Genomic DNA, 24,649 nt, shown 5'->3' on the forward strand with positions numbered 1-24,649 from the left:
TGAACACACTCTGAATCTTTCTCATCCTAAAGGCACAGAAACTATTTATCTATCTACTGACAGCAGCCGGCCACCAGGGGGCAGGCCAGAGGATTTGGTTTTACTGAGCTGTGATGTCGTCGATCTTTATTCAGTCTGTGGATTGAACATTCAGAGACAACAAACTTCTCCTGCTGACCTCCAGTCAGCAGCTTTTCTATTTGAGCTTCTTGATATCGACTTCAGTGAAACAGAGGGTCAGGACCGTGTGAAGCTCAGGGGCTGAACCAGCTGATCACAGATCTGTCAGTGGGTTCACATGGCTTCTTTATCTACAATATTGCAGCGCTGACTGTGAACAGGCAGCTGGTGGCGCGTGGTGAGGAGATCAAGATGCACTGAGGTTTCCAGTCGACGTCCACCAGTGCAATCAGGTGCAGGAGCTGGTTTCCTGCTGTGGAGGCATCGGGAGCACATCAGTTACCAGCTGCAAGGGGAACACACACACTCAGTAAAAAGACAAGGTAGAAAACCAGAGGTCACGGTTCTGTAGAGCCGACATGTTTCCAACCGGCCAATGAACAGGAGCCGGAAAAATCTGAGGTGATGCTCCAGGTGGACGGGATGCAGTCAAGTGAAGTCAAAGAAAGCAGAGACTGAAATATATTTAACAAATGAAGGAACAACTGGATTGAAACATGTGGACAGAGGGAAATATTATAATAATTATAAATGTCATGTATTAGTATTCGGACACTTTAATAACCTCTCCTTTACTAAACAGATTTAAATGGAGCGTCACTCAGTTTTTATCCACTTTGATGACGAATATAAAGTTTGAAATCACACTGATATTAACCAACAGCGTAAAAGAGCAATAAATAAATAAGCAACATATTAGAATGATCATCCTGCTAAATTCACACTCAAATCACAAAACCTGCATCAACATGCGTCGTCAGAGAGACGCTCTGATTGGCCGGATCAGAACGGTGCAGTTTAAAGCTGGTCCTGTGTGTATGTGCTCTTCTCAGCCGAGTGCGTCACAAACACACAACACTGCCAATAAATAGGTTCACTAGTTATTGCTAAGTTTATATGATTCACATTTTTCAACCTCGTTACACTGTGAGGACTAACTGGAGGACTCTCTTCATGACTTTATGTGTACAAGGTAAAATCCCCAGTTAATAATATAACAAGATTATCTGACTTCTTAAAGAACTGTAAATAATCAGAGTACAAACAAGCCGAGCCGGAAATAGCACCTAAAACCCTGGCTGGGGGGGGGGGGGGGGGGGGCCTGAGAAAAGCCTCGGCTGAGTCTCATGTCTTGTTCCGGGTGAACACGCGCTCCCCTCGCAGGGTGAGGTGCTGCAGCTGGACCTGTAGCACCTCCGTGTCCGAGGACTCCTTGATACTGATCCTGTCCAGGTTGAGGTAGTCCAGGGACTTGGACTGAGCCCCCGTGCCCTTGAGCAGACACAGAGGTAGTGGAGCATGCAGACTCCTGCCGGGTTCCCCATGAGCCAGGGACCTGAGGAAGGTGTCGCTCGAGCTGGGCATCCTCCTCCGCCTGCGCCCGTTGGCAGCCGGGATGTCGTAGGGTTGGTAGTAGCGGCTCTTCCCCTTGAAGAGTCGAGCTGATCGGTGGACGCCCAGGTCCCCGGCCTTGAGGGCGGAGCTCTTGGTGGGGCTGGTCACGGCTTCCGACACAGAGCCCTTCTCTGGAGAGACTTCTGACCACTCGTGGGCCAGCTTGAGCAGCTCCTCCCCGGTGGTGAAGCCCACCAGGTAGTTTGAGTCCATGTGCAGGATCTGGTATCCTGCCACCGTTCCTCTGACGGGGGAACATGGCGTGCTGGCGCAGCGAGGCCGCTCGGCCTCTGGCTTCAATGTGGCCTTGATCTCAGCTGCTGGACAGATGGAGACACGAGTCCTGGACACGCCACTGATATCCATTTCCATCTTTACAGACCTAACCTGAGTGAAGAGAGAAACTTCACGTGAGTCATGTGTCAACACTCAGTGATCGTCAGGTGCAATCTGAACAGCATCTTACCTCTTCACAATAAAACTCCTGATTCCACAGACCTACAGTTATTCATAACAACAGAATTCATTTCATAAAGAAGAACATGAAATCTGTTTTCATGCAGATGACACCCTAGTGTCCGAGTGCAACAGGCAGCGACCTGCAAACCACAAAACCACGTCTGTAGCTACACATGAAGAAAGCAGCCTACACGCCCCCCTGCACCCATTGGACGGTACTAGCTGTCAATCACACGATGGTATCCCCCCCGCCCCAACACATCCGGTGCTTTATGGTCTGTTTGACTCTAAATGATCATAATTCACTAAATGAACATCAGCTGTTTGAAGAAGACTTGAAACTAGAGACTGAGACAGAAACTATAAGTTGTTATAAAGTGAGAAGAGTCACTTTCTATAGACGTCTATAGAAACTACCAGTGGAGTCGCCCCCTGCTGGACAGCTCACAGAAGACAGGTCTCAGGTACAGGTCTACACAGTGAGCGGACTCAGTAAATCTAGTGAATGAAGCCGCTGCTGCTGAACTTTCATCTCCTCTGATCTCATTGGTTAATTGAACGTGTCTTTCACTGCTGCTGAGGTTTGGTGGAGATTTATATTCTATAAATGGTTCATATTTAAATGTAAAAAACATGGAACACAAACATTGATTTCTTTGTTCCAGCTTCAGAGGAACCAGACGAGTGAGCTACACGCAATCTCACACACACACACACACAGACACACACACACAGACACACACACACAGACACACACACACACACACACACACACACACACACACACACACACACACACACACACACACACACACACACACACACACACACACACACACACACACACACACACACACACACACACACACACACACACACACACACACACACACACACACACACACACACACACGAGGCGTGATGCTGCGTTTAATGTCGCGGTTCTCGGTGCGGACGAGGGGAGGATGGCTGAGCTACAGGCCCGGAGCAGTCTCCCTAGGCCCGGACACACGGACCAGCACCGGACCGGCACCGGACCTGCTCCGGACCTGCTCCGGACCAGCACCGGACCTGCTCCCCGGGTTCTACCCACGTTAAAACACGGTCGATGTCAAGATGAGACCGGACTGGGGAGGAGGAGGAAGAGGAGGAAGAGGAGGGGGACGATGATGAGGAGAATAAAGATGCTACAGAGAATAACGAGAATAATGAGATGAATGATAATGAAGAGAGTAAAGAGAATAAAGAGAATAACTACAATTGAGATGAGATATATATTTAATATTATAAAGAGAATCCAGAGAACAAAGATGATACAGATGATAAATATAAAGATAATAAAGATAATTCTTCATCTTCCATTAAAAACCAGTGAAATAACACAGACGACATAAATAATCGAACCTGTTTGTTGCGGATGATCCGATGTTCCACCTTCTGTCGTTGGACTCAGACTCCGCCCCTTCGCCGGCTTCCGTCAACAGACGCGAAACTACACTTCCGGTCTGAGGCTTTTATTATAAACTATTTGGTCATCATAAACAGATTTTTATTATATTATAATGTTTAAATCCAAAAACATTCAGGTTATAGTGTTATATGAATCTAGTTGTTATATAAATAATACATGTATATGAATCTAGTTATAACAAAATAATTGTATAGAATATAATTAATTGATTCAAAACACACTCACTGTTTTAACATATTAACTGTTTGCCACAGGGGACTATTCTATTGTTTGTAAATTGACTTGTACAATATTCGTTGGAAAAATATTAAAATTATTGATGAAAGAAAGAAAGATTATAAAAGTGAAGTATTGTCAGTTCATAACTATCAGTCCTCCCATCAAGCTCCACCTGTATGTTTATAATATCTTTATAATAACAGATTATAATAATGATTTTTGTATAAACAGTTTATAATAGAAACACCTGTGAACATAAATATTTTAGGCCATGCCGCTTTAAGAGGATGTGACGTCAGACGCACGACGTGCTCACACTTTCGTGACGCGGACACGCAGCGCGCCTTGGTTTAAAGTCCCGGGAACAGAACCCGGTGGAGAACCCGGTGGAGGACTCGGGGACACGTCGTGAGACCGGGGACATGTCCACAGACAGGTACGGTACCGAGCAGCGTCACAGCCGGTCAGTGTGACGGTGAATGAGCCGTGAGCGTGAGGAGCGGATCTCAGACCAGGTTTCTGTAGGGGAGCTAACAGGAAGCTAACAGGAGGCTAACAGAAAGCTAACACTCTATCTTCTTCACCGTCATCACACTCTGTCTGTCTGTCTGTTTGTTTGTTTGTTTGTTTGTTTGTTTGTTTACTCTCTGCTCGGCCAACCGGAAACAGATTTACTCTAATAACACAAGTGATCGATGATACCGCGCGTTCATGTGATCCAGGCCTCGGGTCCGAGCCTCGTTCCCGCGCAGCGAACTGAGGCTGCGACCAACACGAGTTCAAATGGAACTTTATTTAAACCTCAGATATGATGAACGTGTGTGCGGCACAGTGTGTGTCTGTTATTGTGTGTGTGAGTTTGTGCGTTACACAGTGTGTGTGAGTTTGTGTGCTACACGGTGTGTATCCTCGCCACAGTTTTCATCCAGAGGTGTTTAACGTGTGAGTCTTTTTTCCCAGCATGCCTCTGCAGGACCTGCCCTGCCTCAGCCTCCAGGGCTCCATGTTGTGTCAGAGGACGATCAAGCGCCGGTCCAGATGTGGAGCGAGCGAGGGCCTGGATGCAGAGTGCACCCCCACAGAGCTCATCCAGCTGTGCTCCCCCAAACACAAGCTGCAGCGGCTCTGCAGCAGAGACAAAGAGAACGAGTGTGGAGCCTTCGTCCTGGCTCGCAGGTCGAGGAGGAAGAAGGAGTCTTCATCAGGTGAGGAACCTCTGAGCCCGTTCACAGCTGCTGACAGACTGAAGCTCTGCTCCTCCTCCTGCTCCTCCTCCTCCTCCTCCTCTGGTGGCGGCAGCAGCTCCTAACCTTCGTCTTTCTCCTCAACAGGAATTTCGTGGGACCATTTACCAGACGAGCTGCTTCTCAAGATGCTCCTCTTCCTCCCTCTGCAGGAGCTGCTCCGGATGTCCACCGTCTGCAAGCGCTGGCACCGACTAGTGTGAGTCTCAGGTTCTGCTCCGTCTGCAGCAGTGACCCAAACTGGACTCCAGACTCTTTCTGATGTGTTCCAGAGGGAGAATGTAAATGTCAGAATCATTTCCTGGGTCTTCTCCTGCAGCCTCCTGGTAAAATGTGCAGGACCATTGTGGAAGCTTCCCAGTGAGCGAGTCGACAAACACGGACTACACAACCCGTCCAGACCTTGTCTCCAGGCTGTGTCAGTACTGTGTAGTAACCCGGGTGTTTGACTGGTCCTGTCTTTGTGCCGCAGGTTTGACGAGTCCCTGTGGCACAGCGTGGACCTGGAGGGGCTGACCCACGGGGGCGCGGCTCTGCAGCAGGTTCTGACCACCGGCGTCCGCAGGCTGCGCTGCCCTCGCTCCTTCGTGGAAGATCTCGTCTTCACGGCCTCCGGGTGCGTCCAGCAGACAGAGACGCTCGGTCCTGGTTCTCTTCTGGTCCAACACCTCATGTTTGTTCCTCTGTCTTCTACGTTGCTACCAACTGAATGTCCTGGTTCACGGGTCCTTAACGCCCCGTTGAAAACATTCTGAATAGTTTTATGAGCCTGTTAAAAGTTTAATTCCATTAATGCTGCAGCTTCATCTCTGTTTTCAAACACATCTTCCTTCTAAGGTCTTTACTGCTCCAGATTACATCTGTACATGAGTAAACCGTTTCATCGGCCTCCCCCCCGCTGCTAATGAAGTGTCTTACAGGACGTAGGACAACCTGGTGTTAATGTCTCCTTCCCGTCTCCTCCCTGGTTCAGCCCGCTGCAGATCGTCCAGTTGGACCTGTCCAGCTCCGTCATCCCCACCTCGGCTCTGGAGAGCATCGTGTGTCGGTGCAGGATGTTGGAGTATCTGAGTCTGGAGGGGCTGCAGCTGTCAGACGCCATCATCAGGTAAGACGTCCTGTCCCTCCTCTCAGGCCTCGCTCCCCCTCAGAGCCCGGGGGGGTTCATCAGTGGATTCAACACATTTCAGAGTCTGATGATAAAACCTCTGCAGAGGAGATGTTTGTCTGTTTGTCCGTCTGTAGTTAAAGGAACTCTCTAATAACTGTGTCTGCACCGGGTGCACATCGGGCCTGGACCCAGTCATCAGCTCATCTGGTGTAGCTCCTCCCCCAACCGGCCCCTGACAGTGAGCTGAGGTCGTGGGGGGTTTCTGACCTGCTCTTTGTTCCTCAGCTCTCTGGCGGTGAACGTGAACCTGCTGCAGCTCAACCTGAGCGGCTGCTCTGGCTTCTCTGCTGCCGCTCTGGCCGACATGTTGAGCTCCTGCTGCAGGTCAGTGGCTCGCGCTCTGTGACACCCTGAGGACTCGTCAGCTCTGTGTGTATCAATGTGTTCTCATTAATACGTGTTCTCTCCTGCGCAGGATGGAGCAGCTGAACGTGTCGTGGTGCGAGTTCACCGGTGATCACGTGAAGAGCGTCGTGAGGAACCTCAGCTCCAGCGTCACGCAGCTCAACCTCAGTGGTTACAGAGAGAGTCTCTCGCTCGACGGTGAGTGAACCAGTTCAACCACTGAACCCAGCAGGTGGTGATGACGATACAGTGGTCACATGTTCTGATTACCTCACTCGTGTATCTCAACAGATGTGAAGGTGCTGGTTGGGAGATGTCCTCAAATTCAGACTTTAGACTTAAGGTAAGAGCTCAAACCTCCGACTCCACGTGGCGCCGCCATGTTGTGGCGATGGCGTCCCGGGACTCGTTCTGTGTCGTAGTGATATCGAGGTCCTGCTGGTTCCTCCATCAGCTGCGACTTGGGTTTTCAGAAGGATCGATTCCACGTGTTTTAAAACCATCAAATCTGCATTGATTCACTTTCACTGGTTCACCTCGAGGCCTCGTGACACAGAGACTCCACCTGTGTTATTCTGCTGGTTCCTGTTCACAAACGAATCAAATCTTCAACATGGACTGGCGTCTCCTTTGTGGTTCGATGCTCAACGCATCACAAGAGGTTGAACTTCTGGATCCGTGTTCAGTGTCTGATTGAATCTGTGTTCCAGTGACAGCACCCTGCTGATGGCCGACAGCTTCCCTGTGCTCGCTCAGCTCAAGCGTCTGCTGCATCTGTCCCTGAGTCGCTGCTACCACATCCACCTCGCCGCCCTCACGTGAGTCCCCCCCCCCCCTTCACCTTCACTGAGTCAGTGAGCTGAGAACCGGAATCTAACCTGTGTCCGTCCTGCAGGGACCTGGGGAAGACGTTCCCCCTGCTCGGCCTCCTGGACGTCTTTGGCCTGGTGCTGGACGGCCACCTGCCGTCTCTGAAGAAAGAGCTGCCGCGCGTCAGCATCAACTCGCGGCCGTTCTCCAGCGTGGCCCGGCCCACGCCCAGCAGCCGGCTGCCCGGCGCCCTCAGCGAGCGCACCATGTGGAGCAGCTTGTGTCGGCTGAGGTTCAGGCCGCAGTGATCCCGTCCTCAGGGTCAGAGGACGCAGCAGTACGTCCACACAGGGAGTCGGCCTGATGTGACGGAGCAGTTTGACCCGACGTTCACGGGTCAAAGGTCACAGACAGGACCACGGCGCTGACCACGCCGGGGGAAACGCCTTCATCCAGAACGTTGACCCCGTTGGTGTTTTAATGAATTCACAGAATGTTTTATGAATGTTGGGCCAGTTGGACCTCAGCAGCAGGTGATCAGAATAGTTTTAATGTTTGATCTGTGGATCTTCTTAATGACGCTCACTGTTGAACTGAGATCATTCGTTATGTTTCACCCTCCAGGGGATTTTAGATCATCTCATTATGTCAGTGGAGATTTGTTCCACTTTACCATTTGATTCAAAACTCCTGCAGTGAAATCAATGAAAGTTTGAACTTGTAAACTGTTCATTTGAAGTAAATCACTGAATTACACTAAAACCTTCTGGTCTCATTTCTCATAAAACATAAATGTCACTGTTTGTGAAAAGTTTAAACTTGAGCGTCACACACAAACACACAAATCATGGAGATAACTTGATCTGATAAACAGAATGACACACGATGCATTTAACAATTTAATGATCATTTTGTTCAAGACACAGGCGTCGACCTCACGTGTCACAAGATGCATCAGTGACATGACAGGTTTAGACCCAACTCCCCAAACCGGCTCAACACACAACTCAAACTATTTAGTGTCTTCACGTTCAGCCGTGTTTGTGCTCTGGTCATATTCGATGGCTCCAGGAACACGGAGCCGTTTCAATAACATTCCCAAAATCTTTTTTCTAGTTTGAAGTTTTCAAGACAAACTTTTGACCTAAAAATGTAGAAAAAGCCCAAATCTCAGTTTTTAGTGCATTTAATGCTTTTTCTTTTCAGCACCCACAGCTAAAAAATATAAATCCTATAAACTCTTTATTCCAAAAATATCTTGGGTCAATAACAAACTTAACAATCAACCACTGAGCTTCTCACTTCACATAATTCATCTGATCTTTCTTCTCTGGTAAAAACTAAGTGATGTGGATTCATCCGCTGCAGGAAATGGTCCCAAAGAAATTCACCATTTCCAACTCGTCAAAATACTGATATTGGAAAATATGGGATCTATAAAGGAAATTATTCTCTACGTCATTTATCCGATGATTCTACCACAGACTTCAATATCATATTTTACATTTGCATTTTATTTTTTCTGAGTTCTGGATCTACGTGTCTGGTTGTATTTGGTTTGAAGAAAAAAAAAAAAAATCAGATCAGATAAAATAATCGGCATCAAAAAATCCACATTAATCAAAAAGTCCAGTTCAGTGTTTGCGACTTCTTTCTAAAGATCTGTTTCAGGAGGAGAGGCTGGCTGGTCTCTGATCAGCGTCTTCACGTCTCGCTGCTCGTCCACTTTCATCTCCTCCGAGTCTCTGGACAGATCTTAGTTTAGTCATTTGTGAAGAAGCCGCTCGTCTCTGCACGATGAATCATCGATTGCATCCTGACTGGTTGATTTTATTAAATCTTAAGGGGAAAAAAACGACTTCAATTTATCTGATTTGGAGAAAAAGCCAAAATCGCACATTAGAAACATTGATACCTCGTCAGGTATAAAAATAGAAACACGTGTGGAGCTAAAAGCTAAAACCCGGTTCTACCCTTTGACCTTTGACCTGGTGGCCAGGCGGCACCTGTTCTAACACGGCTCAGTTTTCCAGAACCACGGTCCGGAGCTGGTCCTCCTCGCTCATGCTGATTGTAGCGATGGCGCCGTCATTGAACTCGAACGATGTCCCTCCGTCCACGACCATGCAGGCGTCCCAGCAGCGGGAGCGGACGCACACCCTGAGGGAGCGGAGACAGGAAGAGACATCAGCTGAGGACGGGAATCTGAACTTCCTCATCTCCTTTGGTTTCAAGCCTGTTTGTGGAGGTCTTGAATCCGACTGGTGTAAACTGGTCTCGTTTCAGTCTGAAGACTCTGGGTTTGTGTTGCACACTTTATGATTATGAGACTTTTCTTTTACAGTTCTGATTTCTGAGAATAATTCAGAGCAGCCTGAGACATGTGGAGGTCTGGATTCACTCACTTGTGAGCGAAGCCTCTCTGGCGGCTGCTGGAGAACACCCGGTTGACGATGGGCTCCCTGATGCTGTAGAACAAGCGCCTGTCGTCCGGCCCGAACACCAGCGACTCGTTGTATCCGTCAGTGACTGAACACACACACGTCTACGTCACAACAAGCAGACACACAAACAGGAAGTAGATCCGAGGACCATCAACTCACCCTTTTCCAAGAATTCTCGATTAAGTGGGATATCGAGACCTGAGAGAGACTTTCCTGAAATCAAACATTTTACTGATCAGTTACAAATGGAACATTTTCAGAGAGCAACCTGGTTTGATCCTCCACACACACACACACACAGACACACACACAGACACACACACACACACACACAGACACGCACCGATCGTTAGAAGCTCCTCCACAGCCTGTTCAGTCAGTTTGTTGATGTTGTACGACCTGAGGACACAAGACAGAAGCTCATGAAGCAGCTGAGCAGAGGACCGGTGCAGACTAACACCTGGAGTCTCTTTATTCCTGTAGTTCTGAGCCACAGCAGCAGATCATCTGAACTGCTTGTTGAGTGTTAGCGCTGGTGAACGGCTCTGTGGTTCTTCAGGTGTTCTAAAGGTTCTGAATGTTCTGAACGACAAACCAGTCGTTTAGTGTCAGATGTAAACAAAGTGTTTCCTGGTTTCACAACAGTAAACAAAGATGGAGCAAAGATCTGACACCTTCTTCAGGATAAATGTGAAGACCTCACTACACATGTTCATCCATGTTCATCCATGTTCTGTTAGCAATCATCTGAGACGCTGCTGTGTGCTCTAGTTAACTCCACATGGAGCTGAAGGGGATGGAACCCGTGTTTACCAGGCTTTGGATCCGGTTCCTGTGCAGATGCTGAGGCCTGAGCTCTTCTGCTTCTCCCACGGGCCGTCGTCCACAGAGATCTCATAGTAGGAAGCCCTATGGAGCAAGAGGTTAACACGGTGTTTGACGGGTTTTAACTTCGACCTGGTGGGACAGAGATTCCACTGGTGAGGAGCAGGGCGGGGGTGAAGGGGCTGGGGGTTAATGAGCGGCTCAGAAGATGGAGGTACCTGGAGGACAGAGACTCTCCAATGAAGATCTCGTTCAGGCTTCTGATGGGGAGCAGACTGGGCTTGGAGGAGCTCTGGTGCAGGGATCCTGTCTCTGAGAAAACTGATCAGATTAGTGGAAGAACAAAAACCAGTTCAGGATAAACCGTGATCCAGCTGTGGGATAACTGATTCCTCATGTCCACATGCTGGACAGAGGGACGGCGAGGGGACGTACTGTGCTGTCCCTCCATGGCGGTGCGGTGGGCCCGGCTGTGCTGCTCCAGGCTCAGCTGCTGCTCGTGCAGGTCCAGCGGCGTGGGATTGATTCCGGTTCCTTCCAGGTGCACACGGATCCTCTGACGCCAGAGCCACCTGGACACAGCCGAGGACAGACAGTGAGGGGACGGCTGCGTCTCAGAGGGGACATCAGTGACTGACTCACTTCATATGATAATTATTGTTCCTGACACGATTAATATGTTAAACTCATAATAATAAAAACCTCCATGTGAGAGTTTCCTGACTCTTTCAAAATGTTCATAATAAACTTTAATAAAAATTAAAAATTAAATATAAAGTTGAGTTAAAGTAAGAAAATAAAAATAGATTTTAGATTTAATAATACTTTCTGAACTTAACACGCGTGTGGAGTATCTGGTCACGTGACTGAGGAACATGTACGTGAAAGGAGAATGTGTGTGTTGGTGTTGTGCGTCCCGTGTGGCCCCTCAGACAGAGCACTCAGATCACTGTTTGGTAAATACGCACCTGAACTCACCACGACAGAGTTTCTCCAGAGCCTCTGGGAAGGCCCGAGTGAATCGGACAGGCAGACACAGGTGACCTTCTGACCTTCAGGGAGACACACACAGAGGGAACGTTACAGAGGACCTGTCAGAGAGATACACAACCGTGTTCTGTGAAACAATCCAACACACTCAGCGCTCCCGGCTTTACCTCTCAGGGTCAGTGTTGACTCCCACCACTGGTTTGTCCTTGCTCAGAACCTTACTGGCCACCAGTAGCATTGTCCCATCACCTGACAAAACAAACTGCAATAAGAGAACTTGTATTGTGTGTGTTTCTGTTGTGTGAAGCTTTGTTCACACGACTCTTTGGCCCCTCAGTTAAATAAGTTGAAGTCCGGCCTGTGACACAAACAATAAGATTCACACCTTCTAACAAAGAGTGAGCTCCACAACAGGAGCACGAGAACGCTGACCTGGAATCTGTTGTTCTACAGAACAAACAGTGCAGAACAGACGTTCATACGTTCTCCCTGATCTCTGACCTCGAGCAACAACCATCACAAACTACGCAAACAGGAAGTCTGACCTCCAGCTGAGATGATGGCGTCGGCCCATCGAACGACCTCCTCATCGTACTCTCCTCTCTTCACCACTCGCACGTCCATTCCCTCCTTCCTGCAAACGACAACACTTCAATGAACCAACTGTGTCGCAACTGTGAAGCAGCAAAGTGTGCGACTGTGCTCTGACCGGAGGCTCTTCACAATGTGCTCCACGTTGTTGGTGTGGATGTTGTGTCTCTCCTGCAGGCCAGTGTAGCTGGAGCCCTTCATCGCCAGCTGCAGAACACAGGTCAAAGGTCACAGGTGGTTAAGGTCACATGACGGACTCGTTCACACCTCAGAGCTTCACCCTCTGCAGGTCGGGGTGAAGAACATCAGGTGTGAACGGCTCCTCAGAGCAGAAGGAATGAACTCCATGAGGATTGTGAAGCTCCTCGTCCTGTGTGTAACTTCACTGTGTGAATATACATGAAGATACACACACTGTGTAAATACACTTGTGTCTTTTTAAAAGAACTTTACTTTGCATTTGTTTCTCTTTATTCTCCAAAGTCTCTTAAAACTGTAAATTTATAAAAACAAGACACACACAGTAAAACTCAGAAAGGTAAAGAGTGTGTGTCTGTGTGTCCCTCTCTCAGTGTGTCTCTCTGTCAGTGTGTGTGTCCCTCTCTCTGTCAGTGTGTGTCTGTCTCCCAGCCTGGGGGCTCGAACAGTGCCGGTGGTCCTACCAGCTGTGTCAGGTCCTCCTCGGACAGACCCGCGTACTGGTACCGCTGCTGCTCGAACTCGTACCGGGTGGTCTTCGTCACCACCGCCACTTTCTCCGGCTTGAACCCGGGTGAGGGTGAAGGGTGGGCGGCTGAGGTGCGGAGGAGCCGAGCGGAGCCTCCGGACAGCAGCTGTCCGACGGTCCGAGCCCCGAGTCCCATCAGGCTCACCGCCGAGCGACGAGCCATCCCGACGGGCATGAGGTCCACAAGGTGTCCGCTCACGGGCGCTGGTCCCGGCTGGGCACCGACATGTCAGGGGTCAGTTCTGGTCCGTTCGGTGTCCAGCTGCTGGAAGGTCACCGTGCTCCTCCAGAGCCCCTCCCCGGCTCCGAGGTGACCCGCTGGGGGAGGTCCGTCCCCGGGTGGAGTCTCGCCTGCAGCGGGAGTTTAACTGGTTCTCTAACTTACTAACTAACTGATTAACTAACTAACTGACTCACTAACTAACTAAGTAACTGGGGAGGTAACCCTCTCGGTGTCACCTGTCAGACGCTCGGACCGTTGACCTGCCGAGGTTTCAGAGCTGAAAGCAGCCAGCAGCTCGCCCACAGGTCCCGAGTGAGCAGCCGCCTACCACGCCCTGCGGCCGCTGTCACCGCTCAGGAAACACCGAGGCTCCGTCTCTCTCCGCGAGGACTCGACTCTTCACACGCGCGGACCGAGCGAAGCAATGATCGTGAATACGACGCAGAGCGGAACGTTGTTACGCTACGTACGTGTGGGTGAATCTCATTGGCCACGTGTCTGACGTCAGAGTGGTGACGCTGGTGCGTTCACAGGCTCAGGAAACAATGGGAAAAAATATCATTAATAAATCACATAATTAATTTAGAAATGTGACGCCAGCAGGGGTCAGAACATCCAAACACATCCAATCAGACCTGAGCGTGTATCTACAATGAGCTGTGGTGGAACAACCTGAAGCAGAAAGACACATTTTTCGTGCATTTGTACATTTGTTTGACTTGTTGTTCGGAGCTGAGCTGTTTTGTAAATAAAGGGAAATATAACGAGCACAGACAAACAACAGCTTAGGTTCTTAGACGACTTAAATGTGAACTTCAAGAAACCTCATGGGGTGATGTGGCCTGTAATCCTGCAGGATTTACTCTGACCTGAACCACATCCTCTCACATGGGAGTCACTGGGTCAAACTCAGACTGGCTCCTCTGCTCGTTCAGTGGTTTGTGTTGTTTGATTATTTGAAGGTTTATTATGAATTTGCAGCAGAGCAGCCCGAGGCCATGGAACAGGTTTCTAGGCTCCTGCAGAAATACCAGCTTCGCCTCGACAAGTGTGTTTGTCAAGTTTCATTCCAAAGTGATTTACAGACACAGAAATGACTTGAAACAAAACAAAAGTGAATTTTCAGTTAACTTCTACACAAGACTGTTGTTCTTATTGTTTAGCTTAACTTTATTTCAGGCTGGGGTTAGGGTTCATATCAGTATAAGAGTTAAAAATAAACAGAACAATAATATAAAAATGATTATCAAACTGTACAAATCCACAGGGATTAAAACACATTCACACATTTGCTCCAGATGATGACTCGTCTCAGGAACTGATGAGTCAGTTAATCAATAAATACGTTCAACATGAAGTTATGTGCAATAATGTATGTACACGACAAACGACCTGTGACAGAAACCGTTTCTCTCATCAGGGTCTGGAGCTGATGAACTGGATTGTTTCATAAAGAATCTGATCATTTGGATTATAAACTTTTATCTTAATGCTGCTCATCAACTCCAGGCAGAAATAAACTCAAAGTTCTAAACTAAAGAAAAATCCTCAAAACGTTCCGACACAGATCAGCTCATGTGAGATGGTTTCCTCCTGAGAGACGGAAACCAGGGGACAGTGTTTGTAGGAGAATGTGACCTGGTTAGAGGAGTTCTCTCCTCTAATTATATTCCACATCACCAGGGAATATGTTTCCATACAGTGAGGTCACTTATTACAGTTCCACTTCTTTCAGCTAATTGTGGTGTCACTCACTCTGTGGAATTCCCTTAAACTATAACACTTCCTCAGGGAGATGATGTGTATCACTCTCACTTGTTTCAATGTGAGTCTCCACATGTACACACTCCATGAAACCAACTACAGAACAAAAGGAATAAAAAGTAAAGAACGATAAGGAGAATAAACGAAGAGAGGAAGAGATTGAGTGAAAACAAGTTTTAGATTTTTATCCCAAACGCAAATATGATGATTTTCATAAAAACGCTCCACAAAGTTTCTCATGCATCTGGATTCTACCTGAAACTGTGTCACAGGGCTAACAGTCTCATTCTGGGACAACCACGTTCTAATTGGTCCTCTCAGTCTCCCCCCTCCCTCTCTGTCTCTCCTCTGGATGTCTCCCCTCCCTCTCTTCCATTTACAGTGTAGGAGAGGAGATCACTCTGTCCTGGACACTCTGAGTTCTCCATCTCCATCTCCGTCCTCCTGACTCCGACCGGATCCTGCCCCTGCGACCCGGTTCTGCTCGGCTGCTTCTCGGGTCGACCGTCCACAGAGTTTCCTGAAGAGCAGAGACCAACCTGAAGAGGTACGTGAAGACACCTGGAGTTTGGTTCTGTAGCTGAATTCATGTTCTTGTTAAAGCTTCAGCTGACTGGACGTCCTGGATCGAGTTCATCATCTCACTGTGAACAGGACGCATCACGGTCTGAACTCCACAGGCCCAGCAGGGAAACTGTCCATGCAGCTCTTTTTCATTGATTGGAAGTAACTATCAGTAAATAAAAGCGACTTAACTGAATGTACAACTGTAGCTCAGGAGGTAGAGCGGGTCGTCCACTAGTTGGAGGGTTGATGCTTTGAAACCTGGCTCCTACATATACAATCTGTTCCTTCTGTTTTCCAACCTGCTGTCGAGTTCCTCTTCCTTTGTCTTTAACGGTCATATTCTGGTTTCCCAGAGGATGCAGCGATTCAGGGAAGGAGTTCACATCCGCGCCATGAAGGCCAAGAGGAAAGTGGAGGAGGTCTCTAAAGAGGACGTCCAGGCCTTCCTGAAGAAGAACGCCTTCGTGCTCTTCACCGTGGGGGCAGTGGTTGTGGGTGAGTTCCATGTTTCTGTTGTCGTTCTGTCGGAGTCATGTTGTGCACATGTTGAGATCAGGTCCTTTGTGCAGGTGTCATTCTGGGATTTGCACTGCGACCCTACAAGATGACCTATCGAGAAGTGAAGTACTTCTCCTTCCCTGGAGAGCTGCTGATGAGGATGCTTCAGATGCTGGTTCTGCCCTTACTGGTTTCCAGTCTAATAACAGGTACAACCCATGAAACTCTACATTATGACTTGTGAGTCTTTCAGCCGCTACACTCCTGTTTCAACTCTGTGTTGTGGTTCTGCTCAGTTTCTAAGCTTTTGGTTCAGATTTAAAATTACGTCATTTACATTTCACTGAAAACACATTGACAAGGCATCGTCACTGATTGGACAGGTGCGATCTGTTAACAGGAAGTAGATGCTGACAAAAAGATTTGTTGTGTTTTGTGATTTGTTTTGTGATTTGTTGTTTTGTGATTTGTTGTTTTGTGATTTGTTGTTTTGAGACACTTTAACTCCACAGGATCTTTCAGAAAAGCTGAAGCTGTATTGAACTCGTCTCGCCCTCTGTCCGTTAGGAATGGCAGCTCTAGACAGCAAAGCCTCGGGGAAGATGGGCATGAGAGCCGTGATCTACTACATGACCACGACCTTCATCGCAGTCTTCGTCGGCATCATCATCGTCCTCATCATCCATCCAGGAAAAGGATCCAAAGAAGAGTTTGGAAAGCAGCAGAAGATTGAGCAAGTCAGTCCAGTGGACGCCTTCTTAGATCTGATCAGGTAGGAAGCACAGAGGACGGAGCGATGTCCTCAAAGTCCCACGTCGTCCCTCAGACTCGTCTCTCTCTCTTTTCAGGAACATGTTTCCACCGAACCTGGTCCAAGCCTGCACCCAGCAGGTGAGCTTCACATGTACCTTCACTCAGTCTGCAGGTAACCGGAGCCGGGCTGCCCAACCAAAGATCTGACCACATATCAGCCTCTTCACAGTGTGAAGGATTTTCTGCCTGTTAACCATCTGCTGTCTATTCTGCTCACGGGCGCCAAACCAGAAACCATTCACAATCCATTATAGTCTCCAACAAACCTGACCCCCATCTGCATGTAGACTGGGAGCCTGGAACTGGAAACAGAAAAGCCCCAAATGGTTTCCTCCTCACCAAACTGGTTTAACCTCTCTGCCTTGATTCTCCAGTTCAAAACCAAGTATGGGAAGCGAGTTGTCCATGTGACCGTGACGGTGAACGACACCCTCTTCAACTCCACCAATGGCAGCCAGGAGGTCATGGAGTTCACCCGGGAGGAGGTGATCCCGGTGCCGGGCCAGGTGAACGGGGTCAACGCCCTCGGGCTGGTGGTCTTCTCCATGTGCTTCGGGCTGATAATTGGCAGCATGAAGGAGCAGGGCCAGGTCCTGAGGGACTTCTTCGACAGCCTCAACGAGGCGATCATGCGCCTGGTGGCCATCATCATGTGGTGAGACTCTCAGGAAAGTTTGTCAAACAAATGGAACCGCCACGTCTTCAGTAACCCCCCCCCCCCCCCCCTCTCAGGTATTGCCCGATTGGTATCCTGTTCCTCATCGCAGGAAAGATCGTGGAGATGGATGACCTGACCGAGATGGGAGGCCAGCTGGGCATGTACACCATCACGGTCATCATCGGCCTGCTGATCCACGGCGTGCTGATCCTTCCCACTCTGTACTTTGTCATCACTCGGCAGAACCCCTTCATCTTCATCGCTGGGCTGCTGCAGGCGCTGGTCACGGCCCTGGGGACGTCCTCCAGGTGAGTCCTGTCCAGCCCTGAGACAAACAGACCAGTCTGGGATCAGCTGGGATCGCAAAGTGAAGCTTGCACCGGTCCACGATTAAAGTTTTATTATTCACAGAATGATAACAGGACATGTGGCGTCTCAGTCAGTCCTTCTACTACAGAACCAGAGCTAGCAGCTAACTCAAATAAAAGGCTAGCTCGATGTTCTCCACATGCACATCACGCTGCTCGTTGACGAAGAGGAAACAGAGTGAGTCCTCTGCAGAGGATGGTAAAATCTTTATGGATGTTTCAACGAGCCGCCGGCACCGGGCGGAGACGACCGGACACGATGAGACGTTCGCTTCCTGATCGGTTCGTATCACGAGCAGCAGCGTGTGGGCGTAGCCTCCGGATCGGAGCGCTCACACGTCTTGATGATGTCATACGTAGTTAAACGTCTTAACGGAGCTTTAAGAAACAGTTCAAGCTAAAAAACTCATAATTTCATAAATCCTCTTTCCCTGAAGCGCTCTTGTTTGTCGTCCCTCAGCTCGGCCACTCTCCCCGTCACCTTCAAGTGCCTGGAGGAGAACAACAAGATCGACAAGCGAATCACGCGCTTCGTGCTGCCCGTGGGCGCCACCATCAACATGGACGGGACCGCGCTGTACGAAGCTCTGGCGGCCATCTTTATTGCTCAGGTTAACAATATGGAGATGAACTTTGGTCAGATCCTCACGATAAGGTAAGAAGAATGTGTAACATGTGAAGCTGCAGGTGACAGAGCTCTGACACGTGTGTTGTGTTCAGCATCACAGCGACGGCCGCGAGCATCGGCGCCGCCGGGATCCCCCAGGCCGGCCTGGTCACCATGGTGATCGTACTGACCTCTGTCGGACTCCCGACTGATGACATCACTCTCATCATCGCAGTCGATTGGTTTCTGTGAGTGTGACATCATGAGCCTGTGAACACACGCGTTGTGTGTCTGTAGCTGAGAGTTGTGGATCTGCGACCACCGAGTGACACACTTGTGTTTCCCCGGAGTCTCGTTCCACATCTTCACTTTTGTATTGAATATTTTTTGCAATGAGTTTTACATAGAAACATAATTAGGTTTCCCAAATTAATCATTTCAATTAGAAAACCCTTCAACAGAAATGACTCTGCTAACTGGGGTAATAGGAAGAAACCAGCGTTCCCTCCTTTAACTGGGATGGAGCGAGTGGGAGAGGCTGTGTTCATGGGTCCTGCTCATCTGCTCTCAGAGCTGAAGGAACTGGAACCAGCAGCTGACACCAGTTCCTCCTGTCAATCACGTGACTGACGGTCTTCACACAGGTCTGAGGGTCGCTCCTGGTCCAGAACCTCAGAACCTTCAGGAGCTGGTGGGAAACAAAAAGGAGAAATAAATTCCTCACGTAAATAACTCAGAGAGCTTCGTGTCACTTCACAGTCGCTGGTTCACACCTGAGCTCAGGACGCTTCCTGGTACCAGGTGTGAACGGGGCCCAACCAGCTCCTTCCTGTGACCTTTGGTCCGTCCACAGTGACGCACCTGGTAACACACGTCACATGACCAGCCACATCCACTGGTCATGTGACGTCAACAGGAAGTAGATTGAGTCCTCTGCAGTTGGTTGCTTAGGAACAGACAGGAAGTGTTAGTCGAGTCATGTGACTGATGAGAACCAATCAGGAAGAGAACCAAGAGACCAGCGTTTACACAAGTCTCTGATTGTTTTCTTTATGAATGAGGAAACGTCTCAGTCTCTCACTGCAGAGGTCTGATACTTCAACCCAATCATGTGACCTTAGTGAACTTCTGTTTCCTGTGGGACGCAGGGATCGTCTGCGCACCACCACCAACGTCCTGGGGGACTCGATCGGCGCCGGCATCGTGGAGTTCCTGTCCCGGCACGAGCTCCGCTGCAAAGACGTGGAGATGGGAAACTCGGTGCTGGAGGAGAAGGAGAGGAAGAAACCGTACAAGCTCATCTCCCAGGATAGTGATTTAGAAAATGATAAACGTGCTCACAGCGAATCCCACATGTAGTCCAGACTCGGTCCCATCTGTCCATCTGTCCCATCTGTCCATCTGTCCACACGTCCACACGTCCTGCAGCTGGTTCACCTCATTCATGCTCAGCGTTAATATGGAAACTTACAGAACCTTCTGTTCGTTCTCTGCCTTCACTTCATCCGTGTCTTTGCAGAACTTCTGAACGTTTCCGGACAGAACAAGCGAAACAGAGCAGTTCTGTTAGAAGTGTGTGTGTGGGGGGGGTCAGCATAGTGCACACGAGGAAGAAAGTTACACAAAGCTGGAACTTGATGATGTGAGAGTTTGTGAGTTGGTGAGAAACGAAGGGATGATGAACCCTCCGTCCACTGGGTGGCGCTGAACCACGTGATGACATGGTTTGAAACGGTCCTGGTGTTTGTGTCGTGAACGTTCCTCCGTCCTCCTCTGAGTTATGCTTCTATCATGTGTTTCAAATAGATCCGGTAGCTTCTACTTCTCATGTTTACAACTCAGTTAAATGTTTAAAATCTCTCTTTATATGTGTAAGTGCAGGTGAAGTGAACGTTTAGTGGCTGCTCACAAAGAGATTCACTAATTCAGAAAACGATTATCATTCTGTCACCCAGAGATTCATAACCTGATCTAAAATCAGACTTTGTTGAATTTTGTTGAATAATAATATTGTGGTTATTAGTTTATTAGACGTTTGAATGTCTCAGCGTTAGAAACTCTGTCATTGATCTAGAAATACAAACGTATGTGAGTCTTTACATTTTCCAGAGACCTGCTGAACTTTTTACCAACACAGCTCTTTGACTCTAGATTTGACTGATATGATGATTAATACATGTTAAAGTCTCGTTTCATTATGGAGACACATGAGATTCACGACTTTTGTGACAACAGTTGTTTTAGTATTTTGTTAATTACAACTTGAGTGAAATAAAGATTGAATGAAATGTCCTGTCTGTGTCTCTGTAGAACTTAAACCAACTTATTTCTTAAATTGTGTCTGAAAACAATTTTATACAGTTCAGAGAAATGGTTTTTATCCTCAGATGAAATGACAGGAGGCCTCCAGACTCCAGGCTGTGTGACATCAGTCACTCCCTCTGCTCACTGTAGAGAGAGTTCACAACATGCAACAACAAATATACAGAAATATGAGATTCATCAAATCATATCTACTGAGAGGGAATATTTTCAAGAACAATACAAATTGAATATATTTGTGATAAACCAAGTTCTATACTCCACAAAGCATTTAAATGAGTGTGTGTGAACATTTGTGTGTGAGTGTTTGAAACTCGAGTTTTTCTTTAACAGATTTAAAACATGAATTTGTTGATTTTAACTTTTCTCATTTGTTCATTTCACTGTTGAAAAGTTTTCCGGTGGAGAACTGGGACATTTGGAAATCTGTCAGGTGTGAACTCACGTGAACTTGCTCATGTGTGAAATGTCTTTTACTCACACGGTTAATAAAGGATTGAAACGATGAACTGTGATGATTCACCTGAAGCAGAAATAACATCATATAGAGATTTTTAATAATATTAACACTTATGGAGGTTTATAAAGTGTTCGCTTCATATTTCTTTGGGAAATCTTAAAGATTATAACCCTAACCCTAACTATTTAAATAAGATATGAATGAGTTTTAGTTTTTTTTCCGAACAATCAACACATTAGATTCTACAAATAAAAAACTATAAAATAAATGGTGTAACCGACAGGTGGCGACAAATCAACAGGTGGGTTTAAACCACAGGAAGAAGCCGTGAAGAACAAATCCTTCCGTTTCGGACATTTCTCTCACGCACGCTCACACGCACGCACCCCCTGCAGCACCATGTCCTCCTCCGGGACGCGCACGGATCTCGGCCGGGCTCTGTGCATCATCACCGGCGCGTCCAGGGGCTTCGGCCGGGTCATGGCGAGGCGCTTGTCCGAGCTGCTGAAGCCGGGATCCGCGCTCGTCCTGGCGGCTCGATCCGGGGACGAGCTCCGGGCTGCGGCCGCGGAGGTGACCGGGGCGGCTGCAGGTGGAGGCGGCCTCCTGGTGCACTGCGTCCCGGTGGACCTGTCCCTCGGTGACGGGCTGAAGGAGCTGCTGGAGACCGTGAGGACATCCTTCACTGAGGACATGGATCACGTGCTGCTGGTTAATAATGCAGGTGAGAACAAGTACTACTCAGTACTACTCAGTACTTATACACAACTGTGTATATACTTCAACCACTCATCTGATGATCCCAGTTTAATAAAGATGTATTATATAGTTTATTATAACGGAAGAGATGAAAGGTTCAAACAGTTTAACACATCAGTAATAACGCGCTGCTGAAACGTAACGATAGTAAAGTCTAGTTAGTTTAACCTGCTAGTTAACACGAACCATGTTATTTCAATCTCTCAGTTCAGTTAATTTTTTACTTATTTCTTCCAGATGTTGTGACTTAAAGTTCGAAAAGCAAAGATAAATGTTAACAACCCTCCTGTACGCATTTCAAAATAAAAGCCAGGTTTCATGACGTTCGATCCACCAGAGGTCTCTGTCCCAGCAGCTTGAGGACAGGGCAAAGGTCACATGGTCAATGATTGGATCAGAACCAGGACTTTGACCTGAGGAGTGAACACAGAGCACGTGACACAGAACACAGTCAACATGACAGCTGAAAGTGACGTCTCTCTAGCCCCCTGGTGGCTGGCTGCAGTATGGACCTCCTCTATGTGAGCAAACTGAAGACGAGATGTTTGTTCAAGATGTTTCTGTCCTTTCAGGTCGTTCTTCTCTGATGTTTGTTCAAGTGTCCATGTTCCTCCACCATGTGAAGGACGTCATCTCCACAAGATGGCAGCACCACTGACTCCTCCCATCTCCTCCCCTCCTCACCTCTCCTCCTCCTCTCCTCCTCCCCTCCTTCCCTCCTCCACCTCCCCTCCCTCTGCTCACAGGCTCTATAGGTGATATCTCCCGTTACATGAGAAGCTTCACCAACATGGCGGAGGTGGACTCCTACCTGTCCTTCAATGTCAGCTCCTCCCTGTGCCTGACGGCCGGCGTGCTGGAGGCGTGTCCCCGGCGCCCGGGGCTGAGGCGCACCGTGGTGAACATCACGTCGCTGTGCGCCCTGAAGCCATACGTCTCCTGGGTGCTGTACTGCACCGGCAAGGCGGCTCGGGACATGATGTTCCGGGTGCTGGCGGAGGAGGAGCCGGACGTCCGGGTGCTCAGCTACTCTCCAGGTTCGTTCTCATTTCTATAAACACGCTGATATGTGCTGAACGGATACAACTCCTGTTCTGAAGCAGATCCTCTGTTCTCAGGACCTCTGGACACCGACATGTTCACGGTGGCCAGATCCAGAACAGCTGATCCAGAACTCAGGAAGTCTCTCTCAGACATGTTCGCTCAGGGGGGGGTGTTCACCTGCGACGAGTCCTGCACCAAGATGATGAAGCTGCTGCTGGAGGACCAGTACGTCTCCGGATCCCACGTCGACATCTACGACGTCTAGAGCCGTCAGCTGACCCGTGATCTCATGTGCCTTGGTCCCGACTCGGTCACATTTCCAGTGTGTTGCAATGTGCACCCTCACCACTAGATGTCGCCAAATCCTACGAACTGAACCTTTAATAGTTCACTGCCAGTCTAGATTGATGGTGTCCAGCCTTTTTTAGATAAATGTGATTAAATCAAGTTTGTTAAATTTTTCTTCAATACATTCCAGAAAAAGAGATGACAGCCTGACCTGCCACTAGAGGGCCATCGTTAACCTCAGTGCCTGTGAGGATAGAGATCGTAGATGAGACGATAAAGGTAGAAAACACGAAGCAGCTCATTTCCAGATCAGCTGTGACTTCAAGTGTCCTCAGGTCCTGCCACTCGGCAGCCATCTTGTTTTGTGACGTGTATGTGTTGTTATGTTATAAACAGTAAACGGGCTGTGATCACCAACCGTTTTATAAACTAGAAATTTCTGAAATAAACCAAAAGAAGCGAAATACTCAGTCACTTGTGAAGTGTGTGGTGAACTCTCCCTTTGATCGATTGATTGACAACACAGAGACAATAATAATAATAATATTCATGTCGTACACAGGCTCCAGTTTGTGTTGAGTTGGTTTGTGAGTTTCTGCCTCAGTTTGTCACAGTGTTCAGCGCCTACCTACACTCATTGGACAGTGCTAGCTGTCAATCACACTGTGGTACACCCCTCCCCTGCTTTATGGTCTGTTTGACTCTAAATGAGCATTACATCACATGTCATTTGGCTGATGCTTTTGTCCAAAGCGACTTACAATTAGTACACTCAACATTCATGAGGGGCCATTTAGGGGTTCAGTATCTTGCCAAGGACACTTCGGCATGCAGATGGGAGAGTGGGGTTTGAACCAGCAACCTTCTTGTTGAAGAACCACCACTCTAACCACTAGGCCACACCGCCCTAATTCACTAAAGGAACATCAGCTGTTTGAGGAAGACTTGAAACTAGAGACTGAGACAGAAACTCCTGAATGTTACTGACGTTATAAAGTGAGAAGAAGAGTCACTCTCTATAGAAACTACCAGAGGAGTCGCCCCCTGCTGGTCAGTACACAGAAGACAGGTTTCATTTTTATAGAGTGAGAAGCTGCTGACAGTGATGTATTGACAGCTCGTCCTGCTGCCCCCCGGTGGCCAAAGAACTCAACTTGAAATGTTCAGTGAGGGACGGAGACCAAAGGGACGGAGACCAGAGGGACGGAGACCAGAGGGACGGAGACCAGAGGGACGTCCACTGTATCGTGAACAGAGAAAGAGAAGCAGAGATGCACTGAATCTGTTTCGTGTCATGCGGCTCTGACAGACAGTCACAGCTGCTGTGGACCAAAATATCCCAGAGGGAATCGACCCAAACAAGGGGACGAGCCTCACAGTGTATCTGAACCTGGGCTCCGTCCCCCT

At 48.4% G+C, this 24,649-nt stretch overlaps 5 protein-coding genes across 9 annotated transcripts; 3 read left to right on the top strand and 2 right to left on the bottom strand.

Annotated features, from left to right (window-relative positions):
* Positions 1-1,281: 1,281 nt before the first annotated feature.
* macir (macrophage immunometabolism regulator) lies at positions 1,282-3,530 on the bottom strand. Its single transcript, XM_062413340.1, has 2 exons — positions 3,439-3,530; positions 1,282-1,962 (listed from the first exon to the last, which is right to left on the bottom strand). The coding sequence occupies exon 2, from the start codon at positions 1,945-1,947 to the stop codon at positions 1,306-1,308; it is 642 nt and encodes a 213-aa protein (XP_062269324.1). The 5' UTR covers positions 1,948-1,962; positions 3,439-3,530; the 3' UTR covers positions 1,282-1,305.
* A 494-nt stretch (positions 3,531-4,024) lies between these two features.
* On the top strand, positions 4,025-8,064 carry skp2 (S-phase kinase-associated protein 2, E3 ubiquitin protein ligase). 2 transcript variants are annotated; one of them, XM_062413348.1, is made up of 10 exons: positions 4,025-4,160; positions 4,685-4,929; positions 5,056-5,167; positions 5,441-5,641; positions 5,942-6,076; positions 6,365-6,463; positions 6,555-6,682; positions 6,776-6,827; positions 7,195-7,302; positions 7,380-8,064. In XM_062413348.1, the coding sequence occupies exons 1-10, from the start codon at positions 4,147-4,149 to the stop codon at positions 7,600-7,602; spliced, it is 1,317 nt and encodes a 438-aa protein (XP_062269332.1). In that variant the 5' UTR covers positions 4,025-4,146; the 3' UTR covers positions 7,603-8,064. The 2 variants fall into 2 exon arrangements, with proteins under 2 accessions (XP_062269332.1, XP_062269333.1); XM_062413349.1 differs by having other exon boundaries at positions 5,441-5,584; positions 7,380-8,063.
* A 116-nt stretch (positions 8,065-8,180) lies between these two features.
* On the bottom strand, positions 8,181-13,536 carry nadk2 (NAD kinase 2, mitochondrial). 4 transcript variants are annotated; one of them, XM_062413344.1, is made up of 12 exons: positions 12,807-13,536; positions 12,263-12,351; positions 12,099-12,187; positions 11,721-11,802; positions 11,532-11,615; positions 10,999-11,135; positions 10,782-10,884; positions 10,552-10,695; positions 10,082-10,137; positions 9,898-9,951; positions 9,700-9,823; positions 8,181-9,454 (listed from the first exon to the last, which is right to left on the bottom strand). In XM_062413344.1, the coding sequence occupies exons 1-12, from the start codon at positions 13,044-13,046 to the stop codon at positions 9,316-9,318; spliced, it is 1,341 nt and encodes a 446-aa protein (XP_062269328.1). In that variant the 5' UTR covers positions 13,047-13,536; the 3' UTR covers positions 8,181-9,315. The 4 variants fall into 4 exon arrangements, with proteins under 4 accessions (XP_062269328.1, XP_062269329.1, XP_062269330.1 ...); XM_062413345.1 differs by having other exon boundaries at positions 10,782-10,875; positions 12,807-13,535; XM_062413346.1 differs by having other exon boundaries at positions 10,552-10,647; positions 12,807-13,534.
* Positions 13,537-14,151: 615 nt separating this feature from the next.
* On the top strand, positions 14,152-20,805 carry LOC133975409 (excitatory amino acid transporter 1-like). The gene is made up of 10 exons (XM_062413342.1): positions 14,152-15,405; positions 15,779-15,920; positions 15,995-16,132; positions 16,491-16,695; positions 16,772-16,814; positions 17,111-17,391; positions 17,469-17,702; positions 18,223-18,417; positions 18,483-18,617; positions 19,518-20,805. Exons 2-10 carry the CDS (start codon positions 15,782-15,784, stop codon positions 19,726-19,728), a joined length of 1,581 nt encoding a protein of 526 aa, XP_062269326.1. The 5' UTR covers positions 14,152-15,405; positions 15,779-15,781; the 3' UTR covers positions 19,729-20,805.
* Positions 20,806-21,489: 684 nt separating this feature from the next.
* Positions 21,490-23,712, top strand: spra (sepiapterin reductase a). The gene is made up of 3 exons (XM_062413350.1): positions 21,490-21,875; positions 22,657-22,947; positions 23,029-23,712. The coding sequence occupies exons 1-3, from the start codon at positions 21,551-21,553 to the stop codon at positions 23,217-23,219; spliced, it is 807 nt and encodes a 268-aa protein (XP_062269334.1). The 5' UTR covers positions 21,490-21,550; the 3' UTR covers positions 23,220-23,712.
* Positions 23,713-24,649: the final 937 nt, after the last annotated feature.

Source organism: Platichthys flesus, chromosome 19, assembly GCF_949316205.1.
Source record: "Platichthys flesus chromosome 19, fPlaFle2.1, whole genome shotgun sequence".
Lineage (NCBI taxonomy): Eukaryota > Metazoa > Chordata > Actinopteri > Pleuronectiformes > Pleuronectidae > Platichthys > Platichthys flesus.

Bases quoted from the DNA above. Each gene is read 5' to 3' on its own strand.
- macir (XM_062413340.1), bottom strand. From the start codon at position 1,947: ATGGAAATGGATATCAGTGGCGTGTCCAGGACTCGTGTCTCCATCTGT.
- skp2 (XM_062413348.1), top strand. The intron at 4,930-5,055 runs GTGAGGAACCTC...TCTCCTCAACAG, and splicing joins GAAGAAGGAGTCTTCATCAG to GAATTTCGTGGGACCATTTA. The intron at 5,168-5,440 runs GTGAGTCTCAGG...TTTGTGCCGCAG, and splicing joins AAGCGCTGGCACCGACTAGT to GTTTGACGAGTCCCTGTGGC.
- nadk2 (XM_062413344.1), bottom strand. From the start codon at position 13,046: ATGCCCGTCGGGATGGCTCGTCGCTCGGCGGTGAGCCTGATGGGACTC. The intron at 11,616-11,720 runs GTAAAGCCGGGA...GTCTCCCTGAAG, and splicing joins GTCAACACTGACCCTGAGAG to GTCAGAAGGTCACCTGTGTC. The intron at 10,696-10,781 runs GTACCTCCATCT...CTGTCCCACCAG, and splicing joins GGAGAGTCTCTGTCCTCCAG to GTCGAAGTTAAAACCCGTCA.
- LOC133975409 (XM_062413342.1), top strand. From the start codon at position 15,782: ATGCAGCGATTCAGGGAAGGAGTTCACATCCGCGCCATGAAGGCCAAG. The intron at 16,815-17,110 runs GTGAGCTTCACA...TTGATTCTCCAG, and splicing joins TCCAAGCCTGCACCCAGCAG to TTCAAAACCAAGTATGGGAA. The intron at 17,392-17,468 runs GTGAGACTCTCA...CCCCCCTCTCAG, and splicing joins CTGGTGGCCATCATCATGTG to GTATTGCCCGATTGGTATCC.
- spra (XM_062413350.1), top strand. From the start codon at position 21,551: ATGTCCTCCTCCGGGACGCGCACGGATCTCGGCCGGGCTCTGTGCATC. The intron at 21,876-22,656 runs GTGAGAACAAGT...CTCTGCTCACAG, and splicing joins GCTGCTGGTTAATAATGCAG to GCTCTATAGGTGATATCTCC. The intron at 22,948-23,028 runs GTTCGTTCTCAT...CTCTGTTCTCAG, and splicing joins GGTGCTCAGCTACTCTCCAG to GACCTCTGGACACCGACATG.